Consider the following 21,573-nt stretch of genomic DNA (forward strand, 5'->3'; position numbering starts at 1 on the left):
TAATATCATAGAAAGGAAATAATACATTCACTTTAACATGGAGAATGTTTATAGATTGCCAGTCAGAATTCTGGATTTTGGATGAGACATTTGTAACATCTGAGAGAGAGATGCTTCAGGGAAGCATAAGCAACATAACTCCCTCTTTTTTACATGAAAAACAAACGTACACATGGCTAATGCATTTTTGTTCTTCCAAGTAGTATAGTCCTTTAGAACTATGAACTATGCTTTTAAGGCCCAGAGTCGGTTCTTGGAGGATAAATGTATTTCCTCTACAATACATGTAAACATTAGCACCCTCATCAAATTAGACCGTTGTATTTATCAGGCTGTACCTGGCAACAGGTTCTCTTTTACTTGATTGCTTTATATTTTCATTACAACCGTTCTCTGGAGGTTCACAGTAAATTTCTATTAATAGTAAAACCACATAATTTTGTATTTCCTAACATGGTTAAATTGAATCTACATGCAGTTTAGACAGAACTTACACAATTGTCTTTTTTATAGGTGACTATAAAATGCAACTTAAAATATTCCAATACTGTGGAATTTTGCCTAAATAAATTTTGCCTTGCTTCAGTCTGGTTCTTCAGTTGCAGCCCAATTGGTCTGACTAGACACCTGTTTAGTCAGTCTAATTCCAAAGGAAATTCCCCCTTTCTCCCCCTGCTCCCTCCCTTTCTGGATAACCAGCTCCTGCTGCTACATTCATGCCAAGTCCAAGCACTTGAAAACAGCCTTCTATCTAAAACATCTTTAAAGCTACAAAGGACGCCACCATGAGAAAAGTTTCAAAATCAGCCCAGCCATCTGCCCATAAAATCAATGAGTGTTATGTCTGAAATTAAAAAAAAAAAAAGACATGACAAAGCAGAATAATAATATTTCTTGGGGTATCTTTATTTAAAGTTTTTGTTTTTAATACTGTTTTTGCAGTTAAGCATTACCTGGTGACATGCGAGTTCAGGAAGCATTATTTATAAGAGCCTAAAAAAGTGAAAGTGACTAGAAATGGACTATAAAAATATAGATGTGCTCATTCTTTTTCATTATCCAAAAGCAGTACAAATCAAAACCTTTACCAAACCATCCAAGGGATGGAGAAATAAATGTTATTTTTAAGAAAATTCTCTTCATTTGAACTATAGAACAGGTTGGTAGGAATATATTTTTATATTATGAATGTATCTTTTCAGCTATGTATAGAAAATTATTTTTGTATATAGATTGCATAACAAAGAAGTCAGTGTTTAGCTCCCAAGAATGTGTTTAGTTAGACTCTTTATTTTGGGAAAAGAAGCGTAAGTCAGCCTTATATTTAGATGGATCGATTTGGAAAGAAGAATTGTGTGGCAGACTAGATTCAAGGTTATTTAAAATAAGTCAAATGAAGTACACAAAAATATGAGTCTCTTTCCTTGATTAGTGTGAGGTTTTGCATCTCCATAACCTCGCACAAACTTTCATATTCAAGTGTCCGTATTGAAGCACCTAATTTAAGAGTCCTAATTTTTCAGTGGGCTGAGAAACCCCAGGCGTTAGTCCCAGTCCTAGTGACTAAATGAAGGCAGACTCCTGTGACTTCAGTGGACTTCATGCAATCTCATGGGCCCCCCTGCATGTATCCTCTTTCAGGAGTGAGGTGTCTAACTTTAGTTGCCCAAGATAAAAATTTTGGTGGAAACTAGTAGAAAGACGCTTGTTAGTAGGCAATTCTCCAAAGCTAGATTTCCTTAAAATTGGTGTCAACAAGTGAAAAAGGCTGTCTGTAGCATATCCCCCCTTTTCTCTTGTTTTCCCTTAGCCCTAAATCCAACAACAACAAAAACCCAACCTAAAAAAGATGTCATTTTAACAACATTCATGAAAAAAATAGTTCTTGGCTCCCCCTGCTGGCTCTGCAGACAAAGTTTACTAGCAAGCACTGGTCCCACGCTCCATTGCTATCATTACTGGTGCTTGTTCAAAACCCAGTAAATAAAAATGACTGCTTTAATGGAAGGGATACCAGAAGAGAAGGAGGGATACTTTTATCAGGCACCTGAGAGAATAGTGAAGGCTGAAAGCAGATTTTGGAAGGGTAGAACCTTGATGAACTTTCACTAATCCACAAAAGTGGCTCATTGTAAATTAGTGAATGTTGACATAGCGGTAAATGGATAACAAGCAACTATCCCTGGACAGCCAGCAGGGAACACTACATCACGGTCCTGCCCTGCCTCTCACAGCTGTAGGAGCTAGCTGTTTTGTTTGTTAAATGGCAGTCTGGGAGGGAGGGGGTTGGGGGAGGGAGGCAGGGGGTTAGCTGTCGGTGTCCGCCTCTATATTTGTAAAGTTAGTTGTTCATGCTTACCTGAGCGAGTCAGGGCCAAACCCTCAAGTCCCTGCAGTTAATCCAACAGCCCAAAATCACCATAAAAACTGGTGAGCTACACAGGGAACAGCAGAGAAAAAATATATCTGGGTTGGCTGCTGCATCTTGCAAGGCTATTTGCAGTTCTTGGGAAAGAATCATTCATCATCCATGGTGCTCAAGCCCAGAGCTTAGCCAGGATATAGTCAAGGAGCATGTGCATAGTGCCATTGCTTTGTACCAGGAGGGTGGGTGAATCAGACTTAGCTGTTCTTTTTCCCTGACCCGTGTAGGAACATTCATGTCCTGGTTACATCAGTGGCCCAGAGTTGATAATGAGGTACCATTCATATTGGTCCTGGCTTACCAAAGCAGGGTTTGGCTTCTGTTTATATGTTTATTTATATATTGTAGACCGGTATATATATTTATATGCTATATCACATACATACACAACTTCTGTAAAACTGTTTTAAAAACATTGTTCAGAAAGCGAAGCCAAACATTCCAGAGTTAGGAAATGTTCTGTGTGTGTGTGTGCATGTGAGCGCACGTGCATGTTCTGATGCAGACTTTAATGACATGATCACATACTTATTTTTTCCTGTTTCATTCAGTGCACAGCATGGATGGCCTCTCTTAATGAGCAGCTGTTCCATAGTTTGTTTTCTCTTCGTTCTTCAGTGGGTAGCTTTATGCCTTATTTACTGAACACTATTCAAACCTTGCTCTGAATACAGAATTATTAATTTCCTCATGGGCTTCTCTGTGGTTGTCACCACTCCAGTGTTTGTATACTTCACAAATAGTTATGCGTTTATTCTTTGCAGTAATGATGGGCCATTATTATTATGCCCATTTTACAGCTAATGAACTTGGACGCAAAGAAATTTATTGGGCCTTACTTTGAAATGCTTAGACTCTGGCTTTTCTAAATACTTAACAATATAGAGCACTTGAGTTTACCCCATGGTAAAAATGGAGCAGATACAAGATGTACAGTCTTGTTATGAAAAAATCTATTTCTATTTCCAGAGTAAAGTTACTGTGGAAAAAAGTTACAGGGGAAAAAAAAAAACCTTAATAACTTTATCATGGGGAGACTTACTATGGAGTTACTGTTGTATGTCTTCTCCCCTAATCTATTTAATTCCCAAGTAGCCTTTTGCTCTAAGCCAGGGGTTCTCAGTCTTGCTCTTATTGTGTACCCCCTTCCAGATTTATCAGTTGCCCGTGGACCCCTACCGGCATACATATATATTTTAACCCCTTAAATGCCAATTATTACAATGAAGGTTAAATCCACCATTACACAATTTCTCCTGCGTAGCCCCCAGAGAGATCTTGCGTATCCCCAGGGGTACAGGTACCACAGTTTGGGAATCCCTGCTCTAAGCAAAGTGGCTTCTCCTCTCCTAAATAGCTAAGAACAGCATCTGTTGGGGACAGCCAACTTTGAAGAGCTGGCCATATGTTCTCTCCCTTACTACAGAGTAAAATTACTACAGAATAAGATCTAGGGTAAATTTCCCTGAAGTAATTGCCTTGTGTGTCCACACTCTCATTCTCTGAAACATCTTAACTGTATTAGCTGAAACAGAACAAAAACCAAAATGGACATTGGCCATTGTTCACGGAAAATTGTTCGACAAGCCCTATAGATGATATTAAAGCACTGCAAATATAACTCTGTTTTGATCCATTCAAATGGAGGGTGATATCCATGGGAAGGAAATATTTAGTTACTAGGGTTTTGTCCGAAATAAAGAGAATTGTTGGCAGGGCAAATTATTTTCTTGCAATCAGCAGGAAATTAGAAAGTGTCAGATTTACAAGATAAGGTGACACAGTAGAGCTGAGGCAGGGTAGGTGAAGAGGTTATAATACCATGTAGACTGCTGTTATAGTTGTGATTAGATTTTAATCCGTTCATCCCCCCTGTTTTTATTTTCCTTCTAGTGTAGTTGTTAACCTAATGTGGGAGCCAGCCGTATGTTTTAATAAAGAGGTGAGATAGGGCTGGACAAATACAGTATGTCACTAAACATTACACCCATCTAGGACCCCAGGCCTTTGAGCAAGGCTGATTTCTGGCTCACCATCTGATCTGCATATATTTAGGTAGGTTCAAGCTCACAAGCTTTTTAATCACCCTTTCTGTCCAAGCTTCCATCTTAGCCCATTGCATGCTTTGTAGCATAGATTCAGCCTGAGAATAGGGAGGCTAAAGAATAAGGTGATTCAGCCTGAGACTAGGGAATCACCCTCTCTTAGTTTCAATGGAGATAAAAGAAGTGTACCATAAGGCCTCTGAAGTGTGTTTCTTTGTTGAATATTTATTTTGGACTCACAAGATAGCAAACCAGTTAATCCAGTTCCATCCTTAGCTCTGATGCTCAGTTGCTGTGACTCATGCTATTGACAGCTTCCTTGGTGCTACTGAATAGGTGGAATAAAGAAATTGTGCACATGACACTGCTGCAAACATCACCTTTATCTCCACAAAACTGTGACCCTCACTTTCATTAGTCTGGCTGGAGCTGAGGCAAACCCATAAGAGACCAGAGAAGGCATGAAATAACCAACTTAGTGAGAGATTTGTAATAGGTCACCCTTAACCCAGCACAGTTCTGTGGCACTGCCTTTCAAACACTGTTGATTAAGGGCTGTTTGTGGGGATGCAGTGTAGGGCTGGGGGCGAGGAGGGCAAGGAGCCATCTGTTTGCCCGCTGTAAGGGTCAGAAATTATTACTGAGCTAACACCCAAAGAAGTAGGGACTGTTCACTCCCCACTTCTTTGGAGGGGCATGGAGTTTTATAAGGAGTGTGTAAGTATGACTGCATGACCAACATGCACAGAAGGAGGAAGCAGGCTGCCCCTGTAATGGGCTGTTGTAGTGAATGCCGTGGCCTCCAGGACATGCATATAAAGTGATTGCCTCACAGTGCTTCCTTTGGGGTGGGGTGGGGTGGCTTGCATGATTCCTTTTACCTTGGGCTATGCCTAATGGGTACAACACAGCCTCATGTTAGGTGGAGGAACTGGTTCTGTGGTGGATGGCAGTTCTGTACACCTATGCTCAGGAGTTTGTGCATGTCAGGTAACAGCACAGTTCCTGCCATGGAAATCAAACAGCCTTTGCTGAAGACATAATTTGTCATGCATGAGATTCAGGGTTTGCTTTAGAGACACTGTGGAGAAAAGGATGCATCAGAGGGAAGGGTAGCAGCTTCCATCCCTGGTTTCGTGGCGTGTGTGTGCAAAGCCACACAAGTTAAGCACATAATTTGGAGAGTGCTGTTTTGAACTGTAAAACAAACATAGGTGATTTGTCTTTGTTCTGAATGTCCCTTGACATTGGCAGTTTGTCTTGGTTCCTTTAAATTCCTAAGTGGATTATAATTTTTCTTGTGGTATTATTTGACAGCAGTCATTTTTCATGGTTTTACTGCATTCTTCAGATATTTAGGATTTTTTTAATGGAAGGAGTCCAGGAAGAGACAGCCATCTCGAGGGCATGTCGTATAATGCAGAGTCTGCAGATAAAACATCTCGGGAATGTTTTCTGTAAACTTTTATGCGATTTGCATGCAGAAAATACAGGATTTGATCCACTGTGGTTTACAGTATTTAAAGCATATAATTACCCCCATGTTCAATGCAAATCCCTTAAATACAGTGGCACAGGCATCAGATTCCTTAGTACTGATGCCCTTCAGGAACTGGAGTACTCATCCTAAAACAATAGTGGAGTTTGATTTTAATCTTGATTTTTTTTTTCCAGTCACTAGTAGGCTGAAAAATGTGGCCATGCAACTTAACTTCATCACTTTTATATATAATGCATCCTAATCATGAAGACTATTTTACATAATAAGCCATCTGGATCCTCCAACACAAATTTTTCTAGTTTCTAATATTGCCTAGTCATTTATAAGTCCATAGAAATATGCCTTTTATCTAATTAGATTAGTAATGACTCTACTTAGTATAGGAATTGCAGCAACATAAGGAGAAAATAATCACACGTGCAATGTCAAAATAAACATTCATGTCCTAAGAATATTGTCAGGTGATATCATACCATCTGTCTTCCTGTATCTTGTCAGAATTTTTGCTGCAGCAGCATCTGGTACTTTGGCAAGATCTGCAGACAACTGTAGTAGCTTTACAGCTGCCTTTAAGTTTGCATTTATGTTTGAGCAGTACAAAGGCTCCCTGATCAGCTTCCTACTCCTGTACATATAATTTTTCTCTGCAGTTCACATTCTGAGGAATGTAATAGTTTGCAGAGTAATATAGTGATGCTAAGAAATGTCTTAGAGGTTTTTGTAGTGGACTTTTTGCCCCAGATATTCACGTGTTTTCATATGGCATGAAGTTATCTCTGGAATCATGTTCAACACCAAAAAAACATGTATGGGAGTTTTTTTGTTCCCCTTCTTCCCCCCCCTCAAATCCCTAGATCAGTGGTTCTCACCCTTTGGGGATTTGAGGCACCCCTTACTGGACTTGAAGCGCCCCTGCATAGCTTCTGCGAATTGAGTGGCATTTCAAAAATGAATTTATATATCACAGTGCTTATCTCTACTCAGGGATTGGGCAGTATGCGGAGGGAGGGGGCGGGGGAAGGGGAAGGAGTAGGGACAAGGCAGGTTTTGGCTTACCTGCTTTATCTCATTACACCTCACTTTTCTCTTGATACTGGATGGCACCCTCCAAAGGATCTGGTAACATCCCAGGGTGCTCTGGTATCCTGACTGAAAATCGCTAGATACTCCTAGTAATTCAGGAGCTAAGATCCTGATCCTCAAGTTTACTCGGATACCTCTCTGTCTTCTTGGGTGGCTAAGTTCACACTGATATTCTCAGAACCACCACTTAACTGCTGCTTAACTAGGTAGAAGTGAGCACGTGCAAAGCTGCTTGTGTATTGATGCCAAAAGCCCAGCTCAGAACCTAGCTCAAGCTGGAGCCATGAAGGATGATTCTCCAGCACTCCAAGGGACGTACTTAGCTGCGTTAGTCTAAAGTCAGTCAGAAGGCAGGGTAGCTTTGTACCTTAAACTAATTAACTAACTAACTAAGTTATAGAGAGAGAATATAACCTTTCATGAACCCAAGTTCACTTCATCACATCATCAGAAGTGAACTTGGGTTCACAAAAGCATGTGTTCTCTCTCTGTATCTTACTTAATTTATTAAGGTGCATAGCTACCCTGCCTTCTCTAGCGTTCCCCCACCTATCTCACCTACAGACATTTGTATGACTGAGTGTATTCCTCTCCACTGAAGAGTTCCCTAGTGGTCAAAACAAGTAACCTCATGATTAAGTATTACCCAAGCATGTGGGAAACCTAAGTTCAAGTCTTTGACATAGGTACCTGAATCTCAGGATTTGCCTATATTGCTTCTGCAGCATGCCCAAAACCGTCATGGAGGAACAAGCCCCACCTACTTGCACATGCCAAATGTTGTGTGGTTGCCATTAGAGTAATGTCGAGCACTGCTCAGGGAGTGTATTCAAGACTCAGATCCTGAGCGCCTCCCCAGACATGTGCCAAACAGCAACTGTAGAACATTTTTTAGTGTATGCTGGGAGCATCTGGGCAGAGCTTGGTTCTTAGGATCACCACAGGGACAGTATAGATGTATCCTGTCTGCTTGATCCCAGAGAAGTGATCAAACAGACAAGCTGTGGGCTATCCTGAGAAGGATGTCTCCCAATGTCTTTGATTGGAGTGGAACCACTTTGTATAAAGTATTAAATATTCAGTGGGCCAGAGGAAGAGGATAGAGAGACTCAGCCCAGGGGTTAGAGCACTCAGTTGGGTATGGAAGAAAGATGTATCAAGATTGTCACAAAGATGGAACACTTGGTTTTGGGGAATCCCTCAGGTACCTAACTTTCCTGTGTGTTACTGGGGAGCCTAATTCGGGTATTAGCTGACCACTGGGCAGCAAGGGTCTTAGATGTTAAATGCAAAAAAGTATTTAGCATTCCCATACATAATTATCTGCAGGTCATTTCATCACAGTATTGCAATCTAACTAAATGCCTCTAGTGTCATCAGAGAAAAGTTGGAGCCCTGGCACTTCCTCATGTTGGCTTGTGCCTTTTCTTCCAATGTGCTATTATGTTAAAAATGTATTTTAAGTGCACAAGAAGGGCATGTTTTCTGCAGCTACCAACTCACGTAAAATGTCAAATCTGCCTGCACAGATGCTGTTGTGATAATCTCTCATTGTTACTGAATAGTATGATAATTACTATAATTCTTGTGTAAATGATTATTAGTATGCGAGTTAGACCTGCTCTTGGTAAGGCTTTACTGTTAAACATTCATTCATTCATTCATTTAGTCTCTCCATGAACTTGCTTATTTTTCTGTTCTACTCTTTAGAGTAGAAACCACCTACTTTGACCAGCTCTGTTCCCTCTGGGCCCATTGCAGCTAGGTAGAAATTGGAAAAGTTTTTACTTGCACACATAGGAAATTGGGACGGGGTTGTTTTGAATAAGTACTCCAAGGAAAATCTGTGTAACTGGTGTTCACATGTTTTATGAATTGAACTTAGGTCTGTTCAAGCCTGAAGTGTTAAGCTTTTTTTCCTTTCTACAAATAAAAATACCTTGGAAAGAAACTGGAACATATCTTCTTATATTTGGCCGTGATCACAGATGAATATGTTCTTTGGTTCAAAATTCAGATTTCACTGGGTTAGATGATTTTAAATACATTTCTAGTTTAATTTCCAAATACAGTTGATAGAAATCTTCTCAGTCAGTTTTCTGTCCTTCTGGGTTTTGGACACCTGTTAGAGAAAAGTGTAGTCAAGTCATTTGAATGGTTTGGCTGAATGTTCAGTTTATTCAGGTATGAAACTGTCAGTTTGATTTGTTCTGGTGGTAGGTATATTATAAGCAAAGCAGCTTGAAAGATGTCCGCTTTGGGTTTTCAACACCATTTTGTGATTCTCAGCTAGTAATGGTCACCTTGCACACAGGGGCTGTTCACTATTACAGAGCGTTCTACTATTCTGTGACTCTACATTGGTTTCCTTTTAACTGAATTTGCTTAATGTTTTCACAAAGGGGCTTAGCATTCAGGATCCTGTCCTTTTCTTTTCAATTTTGGGATTTTAAATTGTGCTTTAGATTCTGATAAATGCAAAGGAGAAAGGGAAGGTGGGCAAGTATAAGCATTCAAATTCTAGTTTCATTATGGTCAGTGGCAGTTTTGCCATTGACCGCCATAGGGGAATTTAGAAGAATTGCTGATGTTTGCTTCAATGGCTATAACTTGGTATCGTAAAGTGAGAAAAGGGAAACAGTGAGGTGATATCAAGTGAAATTAGTCTGTGAAACTAGCTCCCACAGGAAATGGTGGAAGTGTGGGTCATTTAAAAGTGGCTGTCCAAAGCATTAGGGAATCTATGATAAGGAGTGACACTGACCAAGGCATAGATTAGCTAACATACTAGCTTCTTCTAATTTCTGTGATTCTAGGAATTAAAAATAAATTCATTCCTTGTTTTAGGTAATTGGATTTAGCAAGTTAACTATATTTTGAAGGTTTACAGGAGGGGGTTGTGCGTAAGTCATCAGAGCTGCTTCATAGGAATCATGTTGCAAATAAAGCCTGGTCCGACAGATAAAAAGGCAGGTTTTTCTAATCCACCATCAAACCCTTTCCTCAACGCACATTGTTTGGGCTTTAATCTCTCTCTCCTTCCTCTACAACAGTGATTTTTCTGTTTCTTTTTTACAGTACAACAAACACCTCTTCGTGCACATTGGACATGCCAACCATTCTTACAGCGACCCATTGCTTGAATCGGTGGACATTCGTCAAATTTATGACAAATTCCCTGAAAAGAAGGGAGGTTTAAAGGAACTGTTTGGAAAAGGGCCTCAAAATGCCTTCTTCCTAGTAAAATTCTGGGTGAGTAAGGTGAAAGACTTTTCATGTGGGTTGGGCTACACTTTCAGTGCATTTGCCTTAGCATACATTTTACATGAAGGTATATGCAGAAATTAATTTTTTCACTTGAATAATGTAAATCCATGTCTCCATCATTTGTATATATTCTTGACAAAGAACACTATAACATACAGTCATTTCTACTCATAGTTTCCAGTCTGTGTCCACAAAGACCTATAACTGTAGTAATATTACCTGCCATAGCATTGTTAGTCTCATCCAGTAACCAGCAGCTAATAATATTTATTGTTTATAAATGGTGAACTGCCATCTAGTGGCATAAATGAGGAGCTATAGCAACAACTTGAACTGAGACCTCTCTCTAAGTATCGAGTGTTTCAAATGTTAGACTGTGTTGACAGCAAATATAAGGTGTATCCCTAACAATCAGCCCATATTTTTGCACCAGAGACTAAGTGACATTTAAAATAAGTATTATGTAAGTACCTAAGAGTTTGCAATGTTTCCAGTGATTGTATTGTAGTGGTTTTGTTTGTTTTAATTTTGGCTTTGTTGTTGGAGCAGACCTGCCTTCAGTATGACTTCACGTGTTTGGAATACTGCCACAGAATTCTGTTTCAAGTGAAATTACACCTGCTCAGCAGGGTTATGAGCAGGAGGTAAAGAAATATCGAATGGAAAATGAAACTAGATCTCACAAAGAGTTAGGAAATATATAAACATATTGGTGTCACTTTATACCAATATGCATGTCTGGTGGGATTTCACTGATATGTCAGCCGTCTATCTATTCGATAAATCACATACACACACGGCAATAATCTCCAAAATCTCCCAGACTATAACAGCATGGTATTATAATAATGTGTCATATTACTAAAGCTCCATTAGTTTGCAAAATTATCAATATTTCCTAAAAATATGGATTATCATGCACAAAATAATCATGAATGAAAAATTGTCAAAATCAATTTGAAAGTTATATTATGGGAAAGAGCTGTTTTTGTTTTGTTAAATTTGTTCCATTTCCCTGATAACCTGCCAAATTTAGTAGTCCACAACGCGTGTTCCAGTCATTCATTTGTACAAAATAATGAGATTCTACAGGAACATAACATGTTAGCTTTTAATACTGCTTCCGCTCTGCTGAAATCCAGAAATAAAGAATATTGCTTTTTTTTTTAATTAAGCAGTACTTTGAAAACCCAACATATTAATCTGAATTTCTAATTATATGATTTACTCGCTGCAAAAGAAAAGGTTTGCTTTAGCTTTATAAAATTTGTATTAAAGCTTTTATCATCATTACGTCTAAAGGGGGAATAATTTTCTGCTGTGCCATTTGCATCATATTGACATAAACCAAAACATGTCCTAAGACAGGAACTTCTATCTGAAATGACAGAATTGACACTGATCATTAATGTAAGGATCAGTGTTGTTGGTTTGGCAGACAGTAAGGTAGGCGTACGCTGTCAGGATCTCTGCTCCTAAAGAGCTTACAGGTCTATAAAAAGTTCTATTGCCATGGTTATAATATGTTTTGGACATGTAAGTAAACATATGGTGAGGTCATCAAGCTACATATTATGGAGCTAGAATATGTGGAATGTATTAATGAATAAATGTGGTTTATGTGGTCTGTCACACTGAGCATTACCCCTTCAACATCCTTTGAGGCATTCTCTGCTGTTTTACAGGAAAGCTTTACTCTAAGAATTGAAATGTACTATTTTAAGAGTAGATTTGTTTTCTGTTACTGAGGTCCTGCATATTAAAAAAAATCAACCCATAGTCATCCTTAGAAATTCTGTGCAAAATTATTATACTTAAAACAGAGCAGAAAAAACCAATGTTTGTGTACGTTTTTAAAGACAACATCCATAGACCAAGTTCACTTATGCCAGCATATGACGGCAGACTGGAGAAGGTGTCCTTCTCCACTACAAAAAGTGTGAGTTCAAAGCCTCACTCCCAGAGCCATGTTAGTCTTCCTTCAGTTGGCCTAGCCATAAATTGATATGTGGTTTTTTGGGCTGGGGAACCAAAGGTTCCCATGATATTGGCCACATCCCACAGAAACTGCTGTGCCCCAGCCATTCTAGCTTAGATGGACTTTGCCTTTCCCTATTTTTTTTTTTGTTTTTCATTAACACTCCAGATGAAAGTAGTCTGAATTTCAAATCTTACCTGGCAGTGTGTTTCATTTGAGGCTAACCCTCTGAAGAGCTTTTCTAGTCCTGCCCCTCTGAGAGAGGGGAATTTGTCTGTGTAGAAGCTTTTGCTGCTGCTGCTAGTGCTCCTATACAAAACCTCCTTCTTCTTCAAAAGACAGCCATCCAGACAGTCAGGTAAAGCTGGCAACTGTCCTTCTAGTTTGTTTGAGCCGAGTCAGAAAATGCATGAACAAAACATGCCCTGCAAATACCTGTAAATCCTGAAATCCTAGCTTCATCAAGGTCAATGATATAGTTCCCTTTATTTTCAGTGGATCCAAACTTTCAACCCTGCTGTGCTGGGAAAGGATTGGACTGTTCTTGCCTTGAAAATCTGTGCTAAACTCAGCGAGTTCCAATTTTTATTTTAAGGAGCACATGCACCTGCTAGAGAGGGCATGTTAGTAATAAACCATTTGCGGCTAATCTGGCACTTTCAAATAAGGCTGGTTTACAAGATATGAAGCATTATTCACTTAATCCTTAGGTTTCAGAACTTCTTATTCTGCGGTCTTCTTTTGATTGGTAGTAGATTCCAAGGATCAGAGTTTACAATGAGTGTTTACAATATGGTCCATCAAAAATACTGGTTCCTTGTTACACTTACCAAAGACCATCTTTGGGCTGAAATACCTCACCTGTATATGTTCTAGACCTGAAGCTTACAATTACATATTAGCGCTCATAATTGTGGGGTTTTGTGGGTATTTGGGGTTCATACTTCAGCCACTCTTGCTAAATATTTCAAAAAGCATTTGAAATATTTTAAGTCAAAAGAAGTAGGAAATTATCAAAGCCTGGCTCCAGTGGAGGAGAGGCAAGTGCTGAAATCTTGGTAAGCATGGTAAATCAGCAGCTTTGCTAACATCTCTTTTACCCCATGATCCCCCATTCCTGATCCATGATGATTGGGACAAGGAACATGGGGTAGGCGTCACCTTGCTGCGGTCACCCAGCCCCAGTTGTCTTTCCTGCCTGGTGCAGGGGGCCTGGACCCGATGACCTTGTGAAGTCACTTCTAGCCCCTTACAATCTATGAAACATTATAAACTAGGAATGGATGGTTAAGGAGCATAGAAACAGGTGGTTGGGAAATGGAAAGCAACAGGGGACAGAATTTGAATGAGCCAAAGTGGAGATACTAGAACAGGATGAATAACTAGATTAGATGAAGGAATTTGGAGGTTGACAGAAGCAGGGACTGGCTAAGGGACATGGTTATGGCTAGGGAAAAGGTGGAGGCAAGATAGGACACGGGTGAGAGAGAATCAACCATGAGGAGCCTAGGAATAGAGGAATCTTAGACCACTAAAGTGTACTCTCCTCTAGAACCTGGGACTGAACTCAAGATCCAAATCTCAAAAATACCTTGCTATCAACAAGTACCTGGCAAACCCTTTGGCAGAGTATGAGTTTTCTCCACCTCTACAAGTCCTCTATTAGCTCAAGAGAGAAGTCATCGTGGTGAATCAAAGATTCCATCTTTGCCCACAAACCAAGGAGATGCCAGCATCATTTCACAGGGAATTTGTGAGGTTCTTTTTTTTTTTAAAAAAAAAAAAAAAATTGGAAATTTGAGTTCTCAGTTACTCAACTGTATATTGTTTTTTCCACAAGACTTTGTCCTCATTCACTGCATAGAATGGGCTTGCTTGGCACTGAATTAGGGTTTTGGGGATTGAAAGAGTCTCTGGGGAACCCCTGCCTCATTTATTGCTGAAATTAGAAGCAGGTAGTGCAGGGGTGGGCAGTTATTTTGGCTGGACAGCCGCTTAATGATTTCTGGTGAGCTGTTGAGGGCCACACACAAAATCTTTTAGAAGATATCTTTTTAACGAATTATAGATAAAAAATCATATACTAAAAAATCAAGCATCTTTAAGGTATTTTAATTTTATTTTTTCCTGATTTGGTTTTTTTAGTAGTTTATATAGAGGCAAATGTGTAATAGCTTAAAATAAAGCCCCCACTCTGATCACACCTTCCCTGGACCCAAAGAAGCTGGAGGGGTGGGGGTAGTGAGCAGCTGGACCTGAAGTTGCTGCGCCCCATAGAGCTGGGTGGTGGCACAGAGTTGCTGTGGCTGCTCTGCCCAGCTCCGTGGGGCCCAGGGCAGGCACCCCAATTAGCTTCCCATAGGGATGGCCCTGGAGATAGGTGTGGGTACAGGTAGGCAGGTTAGGGTGGGGAGAAGGCAGCTAGGAGCTGGAGCCCTCTTCTCTGGGGTAGGAGTTGCCTAGTGTGAGGGAGTGGGGCCTAGGAGCGGCCGTGAACTCCCTAGTGCCCCCTACCGTCACGTTAGGGTGGACTAGGCACCCTCGAATCCTCGCCCGCCACAACTTTGATGAGCAATAAGTTGTATGGGAGGCTGCCTCTGTTCCCCTAGTTAATGGTACCAATGTTCCTGCCCCTACTCCGAAATGGGGTATCTCTATGCGCCCCGCCTTAAGGGCTATGCATGCCTCCAACCTCCCCTTCAGCACGCCCCAAGCCTCGCAGCTGTTCCGTGGGACGTTGTACAGTCCCTCGCCCCTCTGGTGCCCTCTCTCTCTCGGGCACCCTGGGCTCCTCGCCCGCCTGGCGCCCCCTTGGGCCAGGCTCCTATCTTCCAGCCTGCTCCCTGCGCCCTGGGCCTGTCTCACCAGTGTCCGGCTATTGCTGGCGCCCCCTGGGTCCAGCTCGCTGCCGGCGCCCTTGGGCCTGGCTCGCTGCCAGCGCCCTACTACTGGCGCCCTTGCCGGCGTTCCTCGCCTGCTCGCTCTCTCTCTCTTTCTCTGCCCCGCTCTGGGGCCTTGCCCTCTCTGGGGCCGACACCGCACGCCTCACACTCTTTCTCTTCCCCACTCTGGGGCCTTGCCCTCTCTGGCTCAAACAATAATGCCCCTCTGGCACTGGGCCGCCGTTGCCCCCACTGGGCAAATGCTGCCCGTATGGGCTGGGGTCTCTGACCCCTCTCACCGCGCCTCGCCGGCGCAAACCGTGCCCCCCTGGCACAAGCAATAGTGCCCCTCTGGCACTGTGCCCCTACTGGGCACCGGGAACCCCCAAGCTGCTGGGGAGCCCCTGTGAGGCCTCCTCACTCCCCTACAGCCTCACCCGGTCCTCCGGATTAACTGTAACAAACTCAAGCCCGATGGCTGCAACCCAAACAATAGAGCCTCCTGCTCATAATAAACTCCAAGCCTGTCTGGGGCTTGTAACCCTACCTCACTTTAGAGTCTCGTGGTTCCCCGCATCATCGCAGCACAGCAGCAACCACTGACTCCGGCCACTCAGCTCAGCCACAGAGCTCCTGCTCCTGTGGCAGCCAGGGGAGAACTGCTAGGCAGGCTCCGGCCTAAGCTGTTTATAAAGGCCTGGCCCTGCCCCCTTCTGGCCACCTGACCGGCCTGGTCACCCTGGTAACCGGCACCTGAGCTGCCCGGGTGATTGGCAGCTCTGTCAATTACACTCACAGTCACGGGGCCCTTATGTGACTCCGTGACACCTAGCAACAGCTTTCCCCATACCTGGAGTGGTGCAGCAGGGGCAGAAAGAGGAGGCGCGACTGGAGGTGGGGGGAACCGAGCAGCGCCTGGGTGACTGCAGCTGCACTAGGAACAGCCCTGCAGGGATGCTGAGTTTACTGGCTTGGGCCGTTGCCAGCAGGTGTGGGTGGGAGGGTGTGGGGCTCAGTCCCATGCAGAGCACCATGGGGGCAGCTGCAGGCCAGAGCCAATCAATCAGTGGATATCCGCCCACGGGTCAGATCCAGTCAGTTGGTGGGCCAGTTGTGGCCCACGGGCTATATTTTGCCCACCTCTAAGGACTAGGCAAGGCAGACAGATACAAAGACAGCTCTATCATTAGTCTCTCTGAACAGAGATTTTAATGTCAAAAGACAACACCACTGAAGCCATTCCACAATGTAGTGTGGTAGCCATTCCACAACAATAAAAAAAAAATCATTATGTGATTTATGTTTCTTGAGAGAAGAATTTTCAATACTTTAGAGCAGGGGTGCTAAACCCCCGGCCCACAAGCTAGATCCATCCCTCAGTGCCATGTCCCAGAGAGGCACTGAGGTCCCGGATGGTAGGGGAGTTGGGAGTCCAAGGTGAGTGGTTGTTCCTTAAGGAGACGATCTTCCAAGCCCAAAGGGTGACAGTCCCAATGCGAATCAAAGTGGGCAAGAGTGCTCAAAAGCCCCCATGGATCACCAAAGGCATTCAGGAATGTCTGAAAGCTAAAAAGGAGGCATATACCCAGTGGAAGGGATGGGCTATCACCCAGGAAGATTATACCTCCATTTCTCGAGACTGTAGGGGGTCTGTTAGGAAGGCTAAGGCAGAGACGTAACTAGAACTAATGACCAGAATCAAAGATAACAAGAAGTCCTTTTTTAAATGCATACAGAGTAAAAAGAAGGCACTGGGTAACATGGGGCCCCTGGAGGACACGCTTGGCAATCTCATGGTTGCACCAGATGATAAAGCTGACCTCTTTAACAAATTGTTTGCTTTCATTTTTCTGAGCAGGAAGCAGGACATCTCCCCCACTGGGAGTCCGGATGGACTCAGGAGAGGCGCTGCCAGGCCTGGGGTCAGAGAGGACTTAGTTAGGGAACTTCTGGTGGGGCTGGATGTGTTGAAATGAGCAGGTCCAGATGATCTCCACCCCAGGGTGCTGAGGGAATTGGCAGGGGTCATTGTGGGACCCCTGGCACAGCTTTACAAGTGCTTGTGGTGCTCTGGCCAGGTGCCAGAGGACTGGAAAAGGGCCAGTGTGGTCCCTATTTTCAAAAAAGGGGGGAAGGAGGACCCAGGTAAAGGAAGGAGGACCAGGTAACTATAGGCTTGTTAGTCTTACCTCGGTCCTGGGGAAGCTCTTTGAGAAAATTATCCACGAGCACATCTGCGAGGGACCAGCAGGGGAGATTATGCTCAGGGGCAATCAACATGGGTTTATTAGGGGCAGGTCCTGTCAGACCAACCTGGTTGCCTTTTATGACCAGGTCACAAAATCCTTGGATGCAGGTGTCACAGTGGATGTGGTCTTTCTGGACTTTAGAAAGGTCTTCAACACTGTCTCTCCAACCCCATTCTCATTGAAAAATTAGGCGACTGTGGAGTTGATGCCTGCAGAGTCAGATGGGTTGCAAATTGGCTAAAAGGCCGCACCCAGAGAGTGGTAGTGGAAGGGTCATATTTGACCTGGAGGGATATGGGCAGTGGAGCCCCCCAGGGCTCAGTCCTCAGGTCTGCACTGCTCAGCATCTTCATCAGTGACTTGGACAAGGGGGTGAAAAGCACCTAGTTCAAATTCGTGGATGACACTAAGATGTGGGGAGAGGTGGGCACGATAGAAGGGAAGGACAGGTTACATGGGTGGGCAGATGAGAACAGGATGGGATTCAATACTGACAAGTGCAGGGTACTGCACCTAGGGAGAAGGAACCAGCAGCATACCTATAGGCTGGGGAATTCCCTTCTCATCAGCACAGAGGCAGAAAAGCATCTTGGAGTCATTATTGATTCCAAGACGAACATGAGCCGCCAACGTGAGGACACAGTCAGTAATGCCAACTGCACTTTGTCATGCATCCACGGGTGCATCACAAGCAGGTCCAAGGAGGTGATCCTCCCCTTTTATGCGACATTGGTCAGGCCACAGTTGGAGTACTGCATCCAGTTCTGGGCACCACACTTCAAGAGGGATGTGGACAACATGGAGAGGGTCCAGAGGAGGGCCACTCATACGATCAGGGTGCAGCAGGGAGGGCCTTATGAAGAGAGGCTACAGGACCTGAACCTGTTCAGCCTTCACAAGAGAAGCCTGAGAGGGGACCTGGTGGCCATCTACAAACTTACCGGGGGGACCAGCGGGGAATGGGAGAGTCCCTGTTCCCCCGAGCACTACCAGAAATAACTAGAAATAATGGCCACAAGTTGATTGAGAGTAGGTTCAGGGTAGACATCAGGAGGCACTACTTCCCAGTCAGGGTGGCTAAGATCTGGAACCAACTTCCAAGGGAAGTGGGGCTGGCTCCTACCCTGGGGGTCTTCAAAAGGAGGCTAGATAATCACCTAGCCAGGGTCGTTTGACCCCAGCATTCTTTCCTGCCTGTGGCAGGGGGTCAGATTTGATGATATGCTCAGGTCCTTTCTGACCCTACCAATTATGAAACTATGTTTTTTGGCCATGCAAACCCAGTTGGGCCTACAGGGTGACATGGGGCCAATCCCAGCCAGATGGGGGTGGTGCAGGGCCTGATCCGGCCTGCAAACTTTCATCTGTCCCACAGGGACAAAACTGAGGACCACTGGGTTGGAGGAATTATTTTTTTCTCATCAGTTTAGCTAGAGCAAAACGCAACAACAGCTTTAGGATGCTACGTGTGTATGCTGAAGGCCAGGATGCAAAGTCCCACAAGAATAAACTTTGCACCTAGTTTCTAAGTTAAAAATACATAACACGTGTGGGTAAGTGGTTATGAGAATTAGATTGCATATTATCAGTTCTCCAGCTGTCTCGTTAATTTTTACCATCATCACATGATGATGTTACGGTGGGAAAAATACAGGAGACCCTCAACATTCGTGTGGGATACATTCTCATATCCTCTGCAAATGGCAAAATCCGTGAATAAGGCACTGCATTCATGAACACCAGCTGCATTCATGAACGCAGTGCCCCCAGCAGCTGGGGGTGGGGGGCACGGTTGCTCTGGTGACAGCAGGAGTGCAGCAGTGATGGCAGGAGCACGGCAGCGGCTAGTGCGGAGTTCCCAAGGAGCTCCTTTAACAACCCACCAGCTGCTTCTTTAAATATTACAATTAGAGGGCAATCCTTGGAGAAAGTTGAGCATTTCCCCTATCTGGGTAGCCACTTTTCCCTAAAAGTAAACATATATAGTGATATGCAACACTGTATAAATTGTGCCAGTGCTGCCTTTGGATGTCTCCAAAATCATGTCTTCAATGATCATGGCATCAGGACCCAAACCAGGCTTCTTATCTGTCAGGCTTTTGTCATCCCTACCTTGTTGTGTGGATGTGAAACTTTGATCAGAAACACCTGAAAACTTTGGGATGTTACCGTCAGCAATGTCTTCAGACAATCCTCCACATCAACTAGAAGAACAGAAGAAAGAACACCATCATCCTGGCTCAAGCAACCATCACCCACATTGAAGCCATGTTTATATAGCACCAGTTCTGTTGGACAGTATATGTCATAAGGATGCCTGACAGCCAGCTTCCAGAAGTCCTGTACTCCCAGCTCAGCCATGGTTATTAGAGGTGAGCAAAAGAAGAGATTCAAGGGCACCTTCAAGGCCAGTCTAGTGAAATCTGATATTAACATCCATAAATGGGAGAATTAAGCACTGAATAATCTCCAGTGGTGCCATGGTCATTTCAACGAACTTGCTTTACTATGGAGGTGTATAGATGAGATAGACAAGGGGAAAGAGCTGTGGCCCATAATCACCAGGATGTGCTTCTTCCTTCCAGAACTGTTTGCCACATCTGCAGTCAAACGTGCAGATCTCAGATCGGGCTCCTCAGTCATGTAAGACTCACCAATGACTTCCCTATTTACTGGAAAGGGACTGCCTCTGAGTGATTCCTAAATTGTTGGCTTTTTAAGATCTATGATACTGGCAGCAATTGGCTTCTCAAACGCTTCTGGAATTTTCTTTTCATGAAAATACACAAAAAACAGCTGTGTGTTATGTTGCATTTCTATTGGTGCAAGACTCCTATTGCAGCTCTTCCATTATTTCTTCTTTCTTACCCTTTCTTATTTCCTATGCACCAACAGTCTACTTAGCCTTATAAATTATAGGGTGCATAAGAGTACTCACTTTCTGATGACATTGCTAAGTCTTACGGAATTAGTGTGGTTAATGGGAACTTGAACAAAAAGAAGGTGATCATTTGGGCCTTTGAGCTAAGTGCAGACAGTCAAAAAGCCCAAGGCTTAATTGATTCAATCTTTGCAGGTTAATCTAGGCTGCATAAATTGAACTGATAATCAAGTGAACAGACATTCATTCACTTTTGATTCTAGAAGTGCAGCCACATACCTACAGTGCACATGCCTGTCAGAGGCCAGGGGGTGCTACAGCATGGCTCCCTGTTTGGTTGGAGCAGACAGCTTGGGCCAAGGCTAGCCCACCTACCCTGTGAAGGAAGGTTTACAAGGGGGGTGAAAAGCACCCTGGGATGCTGGGGGGACGATGAGATAACTTGAATCCAGAGGGGATCTGGGACAGAAGTTCAGTAAACCGATTTAACCTAAATCAGTTAAGTCTGATACTACATCCATCCAGCTTTATCTGAAACTGCCATTTTGAAAGCAGTTTACGTGCACTGAACTTCTATTCTGTTACAGATTTGAACCGGTTTCTGATCACTTATACTGGTTTATTTTTATCCCTAGCCTTAGAATCAGGCAGATAAGGACAGTGCAGAAGACCGTATGGAAGGATAGCTGGGAAAAGGGAAAAATGGGGCATGAGTGGAAGAAAGAGAGATGGAGGAAAAGAACTTAAGCAGATAGACAGGTGGAGATGGGGTGGACAGGACCCTGTACCTTAAGTGGGATGCAGAACATGAGAGGAGACCAGTGGAGGCAGTCAAAGAGAAGGTCGCGTGGTTCAAGCAGTGGGCAAATAGTGTGTTTTATTTTGGCTGTGGAATTATGGCAGTGTGAAAGAAAGCAAAGTGAGAGGCTGGGAGATGACCAAGGCCCAGACAAAAGATTTAGCTACGGGATATAGCCAATATATTCTGTTTGGTGTGGCCATTTTAGGATATATTGTCACAAGGCACTTTACTGCTTCATAGTTTCATAGTTTTTAGGGTCGGAAGGGACCTGAGCAGATCATCGAGTCTGACCCCCTGCCATGGCAGGAAAGATGGGGTCAAATGACCCCAGCAAGATGTTCATCTAACCTCCTCTTAAACACCCCCAGGGTAGGGGCCTGCACCACTTCTCTTGGAAGTTGGTTCCAGATCCTAGCCACCCTAACAGTGAAGTGGCGCCTCCTGATATCTAGCCTAAATC

The 21,573-nt window shown here is 43.4% G+C and overlaps 1 protein-coding gene across 2 annotated transcripts in view; it reads left to right on the forward strand.

Moving 5' to 3' along the window:
* The window catches only part of TEAD1 (TEA domain transcription factor 1), a 150,759-nt gene that overhangs the window by 108,260 nt on the left and 20,926 nt on the right, over positions 1–21,573 (forward strand). For both annotated transcript variants that reach the window (XM_019551497.1, XM_019551498.1), the window contains one exon: positions 10,133–10,306. In XM_019551497.1, the coding sequence (XP_019407042.1) occupies positions 10,133–10,306 (174 nt within the window). The remainder of the gene's footprint in view (positions 1–10,132; positions 10,307–21,573) is intronic.

Source organism: Crocodylus porosus, unplaced genomic scaffold (genome assembly GCF_001723895.1).
Source record: "Crocodylus porosus isolate Cpor-Errol unplaced genomic scaffold, CroPor_comp1, whole genome shotgun sequence".
NCBI classification, from domain to species: Eukaryota; Metazoa; Chordata; order Crocodylia; family Crocodylidae; genus Crocodylus; species Crocodylus porosus.